This window comes from Arvicanthis niloticus, chromosome X, assembly GCF_011762505.2.
Source record: "Arvicanthis niloticus isolate mArvNil1 chromosome X, mArvNil1.pat.X, whole genome shotgun sequence".
In the NCBI taxonomy this organism is placed as follows: Eukaryota; Metazoa; Chordata; class Mammalia; order Rodentia; family Muridae; genus Arvicanthis; species Arvicanthis niloticus.
Window position 1 is genome coordinate 10,652,819 of NC_047679.1, and position 4,127 is coordinate 10,656,945.

Consider the following 4,127-nt stretch of genomic DNA (forward strand, 5'->3'; position numbering starts at 1 on the left):
TCCACAGTGAGAGGGATTTTTGGTGGTGGTATGATTTTATTGGACCATCTCTTGTAGATCAGGAGGGCCTCTGCTGTGCTGTAAAGCAGAGGATGGCATTGAATGATTGATATTCCTGCCTCCAGCACCACTGCACTGTGATTTCAGGTGTGTACCACCATATCCTTGTTTATGGCCATGGTTGGGATGCTTCCCATGGTGTCCTGACTACTAGGTAAGCACTACAACAAGCAAGCTACACCCAAAGACCCAAAAGAACTTAAACATCAACTTGATACTTTAACTTTGCTGCAAACAGACAAATTTTATTTTGAACAACAGTCGAAGAGAAACAGAAGATGAGTGAACTTTGCTTCAAAAACAACATGGACATCAGGTGTTATGACCAGAGAGAGACCCCATGGCAGTGGGGACGTCCCAGTTCAGTCCACTTGAAGCTTTATGACAGGCTGAGCTTGTCAAACAGGTGCTCAGCCAAGTTATGCTCCACGGCCCCCATGTGGCTCAGGTTGGTCAGGTAGCCACTCACCTCCTTCAGAACTTCGACCTGCTGATTCAGGCAGTTTTGCTTCAGGAAATGGCATAAGTGGGCGTCACCTCGTTCCTTGGCCATTTTGTGCATGTTCAGCAGGCTCTGGTTGAGCAACATCTCCATGTCCAGGGCGCATTCCATGGCCTGAAAGCCCCCATGCCAGCTGTCGCGTTCTGGTCTCTCGATGTCTAGAAGGGTGGTGTAGCCTCCACGCGTATTCTGCAGGTGCATGAACATCTCAGCACTGGCCTGGCAGTCGTGTGACTTCCTCAAGAAGAAACGCTTGAAGTTTCCCAGGGCCACGTCATCACGGTCAAAGTAGACGGCCATCGACATGTACACATAGGAGGCATAGAGCTGCAGCTGGATATGGGTGTTGACAGCATCCTCGCAGTGCCAGTCATAGTTCTGTCGCACTCGAGAGGGCGCTTCGGCCATGGCAGGTGCTTGAACACCACAACAGTCTCAGAGGGTCCCTGCCTGCTCCAAGGGGCAAGGCCAAAGAATACAGTCCCACAGTCCCAAAGTACCTCAGAAGACCAGCGCCAGAGGAGCTCAGCAGGTAGGTCACTGCAAGCTGGTGGAGCAAGGAAAATGGCTGTTCACGCCCAACCACGCCAGTATTTAAGCGCCAGGACTTATAGGAAGAGGCGGGGCATCAACAGAAGTGAGTGTTGACACCCAATCACGACATTGTTTCAGCCCCGGGGCATATGATAGGGGCGGGACATCCTCCGAAAAGAGTGTTGGCGCCCAGTCATGACATCATTTCAGCCCAAGGGCTTATGGGAGAGGGCGGGGCATCAACAGAAATGAATATTGGCACGGAACCATGACACCGTCTCAGCCCCAGGCATTATGAATGAAGGCAGGGAAGCAAGAGGTTGGCGCACACCGATGACATCATTTCAGCGCCCATCTGTGGGGGCCGGTCAGAAGTGTTGATTTACAAAGCATCGGGGCATACTGGGCACTGGCTGACCTAAACCGTAGTTTTTAATGGACTCCATTAATAAATGGCAATATTTTGGACTAAATACTTTGGATACTTTATAAAACAGTTTCTCTGAATATTTCCACAATGTTATTTCAACATTCTGCTGTTTGCTTCCTTTTTGATATCATAAAGCTTTATTTGAATGACAGCACTTATCAATCACCTCAACTAGTATTCACTTAACCCTTTGATTATAGGGTCAAGGGTGACATGGAAAGGTCTGTTCAGTGCCATCAGTAAACCAGGCAACCTTCACATCTCTATAGCATTTTAAAATAGCTTTTCAATAGTAAAAGTGAAAGTGTTTTTTTCATTACTATGGATGGTAGCTAAGGAAACAGATGGTCTGATGCCTTTCTGTGGGTAATATAGTCATTCACGGCAATTCAGTGACTTTAATGTTCTTTGTACTGCCACTGCGATAAAATCATACCTTTTATTTAATTTTTTCTTGTTTACTTTATATCCACACATTATTCCTTTTCCAGTCATGATCCTCTATTCTCTATTCCCCCTCCTCTTCTCCTCGGCACAGGTGGGGTTCCCTCCTGTGTATCCCTGCACCTAGTACTTCAAGTTGTGGGAGGTTAGGCTCTTCCTCTCTCACTGAGGCCAGACAAGGCAGCGCAGGTAGGTGAACATAGCTTGCACATAGACAACAATTTTTGGGGTAGCCCCAGTTCCAGTTATTTGGGACCCACTGAGCTGCACATCTGCCACATATGTCTGTGGAGGCCTAGGTCAAGGCCATGTATGTTCTTTCATTGCTGGTTCAGTCTCTGAGAGACCAAGGGTCCACGTTTGTTGACTCTGTTGGTTGTCCGGTGGGTGATTCCACTATCCTCTTTTTTGAATCCATGTTTCCGAAGCAAGAACCTTATTGCCTATACTGCCAAAGTGTGTGCACGCTGGTGATGGAACATGGTCTCCTTATTCAAATACGTTTTCACAAACTTTCTCTTTTTTACTGCCTAAGCTGGGCTATCCTAGAACTCATTTGGTAAACCGGGTTGGTTTGAACTCAGAGATTCACCTGACTCACCTCCCAAGTGCTATTATTAAGGCCACATATCACCACATGTTGCCCTAAACATTAACTCCTCTATCCAAGATGACGTCTTACCAGCATAAGGCCTTGTTCTGAGCTCACAACTTCCTTTATTCCATTTAGCATCAGGCTTTTTTTGAAACATATCTAATGTACACCTACAAAGTTCTATTCATTGTAACATTTACATTTTGGGGGAGTCTCCCAGTCTCCAGAGGATAAAGGTAAGGGTAGACTCAGTAAAACATATACACAGAAGTCCATACTGTAAAGAATATAAAAATCTGAAGCACAGTGGGAAGAGGCCTTCTGCCCCTTCACACTGCATACGAATCATGTGAGATTATTTTGCATATCTCTTGGTTCACTGTCTGTCTATCCTGTCATGCTCTGCACTGTTGGTCAAATACTGAGTGGCTATGCTACCAACCGGGGGGTTGGGGGGATCCACAGGGTTGCAATCTGTCAAAGGGAACAAATAGAGAGCTAGATCTTTGAAATAGTCAAAGCTAGGACTCCAGTTGTCTTTCATAACATTCAGGCTGATGACTCCCTGACTGTTGATGTTGCCATGACAGATTCTGGTATGGAAGGAAAGTAACCTTTGGTGTCTTAAATGCATAATCTGAAGAAAATGTCATATCCAGAAAAAACCACCACCTTCATATACAGAACCTGGAGGACCAAATAGAGTTGACCTTCATTCATAAGTGTTATCTCCTTTAGGCCCAGCAGTGCAGTTAAGAGGAGGATCAAGGCTGATCTCAGCTGCTAGCTCCTTCTGAATTCTTTCAGCACTAGTGGAAAACTTAGCAGTGGTTTTGCTGGAGACTTTGGTAGAATTTTTTTATGCTTTTGTGGCAGAAAGGGTTTTTTCTTCCTGTTCCTCCCTCTCTGGAGAGGCAGAGTCTCACTGGTCTACATCTGACCTGCCACTGCTGGTGCTGGGACTCTGATCATCTGACCTTTGCCTATCACTGGACATCTTGGTGAAGTTATCTCTGGGAAAACTTTTTGGCTGCCCACCAGGCCTGCTCATGTGCCTCTATGCTTTGGGGGAGGGAGAGCATGGAGGAACCTTCCTTAAGGAAATGGAGGCAGCCTTGGGAGCAGGAAAACCTGCTTGGGGTGTGGGGAAAAAGACATTGCGAGGCTCCAGCCTGGGAGTATGGAACATCTAAAGAAAGCAGGCAGACATGCAGTGCAGCACTGAGTCACAGGCCGAAGGTGCAGTACAGGCTCGAGGGTGGCATCTCCCAGGGCTCCAGGAGCAATGGAGGGTTGGACACTCTACAGATCTAGGCTCAAGGACACTACAGCACCCACTAGCACTCTGAGAAGCACAAGCTTTTTTTTTTTTTTTTTTTTTTTTTTTTTTTTTTTTTACACTAGCATTTTTTATTAGATCTTTCATTTACACTTCAGATACCATCCCGTTTCCCCATTCCCCCCCTATAGAAAACCCCTATCCCATGCCCCCTTTTCCTTTTTGCATTTATACATTTTTTTAAGAAATGTTAATCATAGGCTTTATAAGTTTGGTATTGTTC

General features: G+C 46.0%; 1 protein-coding gene and 1 pseudogene across 1 annotated transcript; both read right to left on the reverse strand.

The window, feature by feature from the left end:
* Positions 1–381: 381 nt before the first annotated feature.
* LOC117694866 (ferritin heavy polypeptide-like 17E) lies at positions 382–970 on the reverse strand. Its single transcript, XM_034485882.2, has one exon. The coding sequence runs from the start codon at positions 968–970 to the stop codon at positions 440–442; it is 531 nt and encodes a 176-aa protein (XP_034341773.1). The 3' UTR covers positions 382–439.
* Positions 971–2,920: 1,950 nt separating this feature from the next.
* Positions 2,921–3,590, reverse strand: LOC117694774 (ubiquitin-conjugating enzyme E2 E3 pseudogene; annotated as a pseudogene).
* Positions 3,591–4,127: the final 537 nt, after the last annotated feature.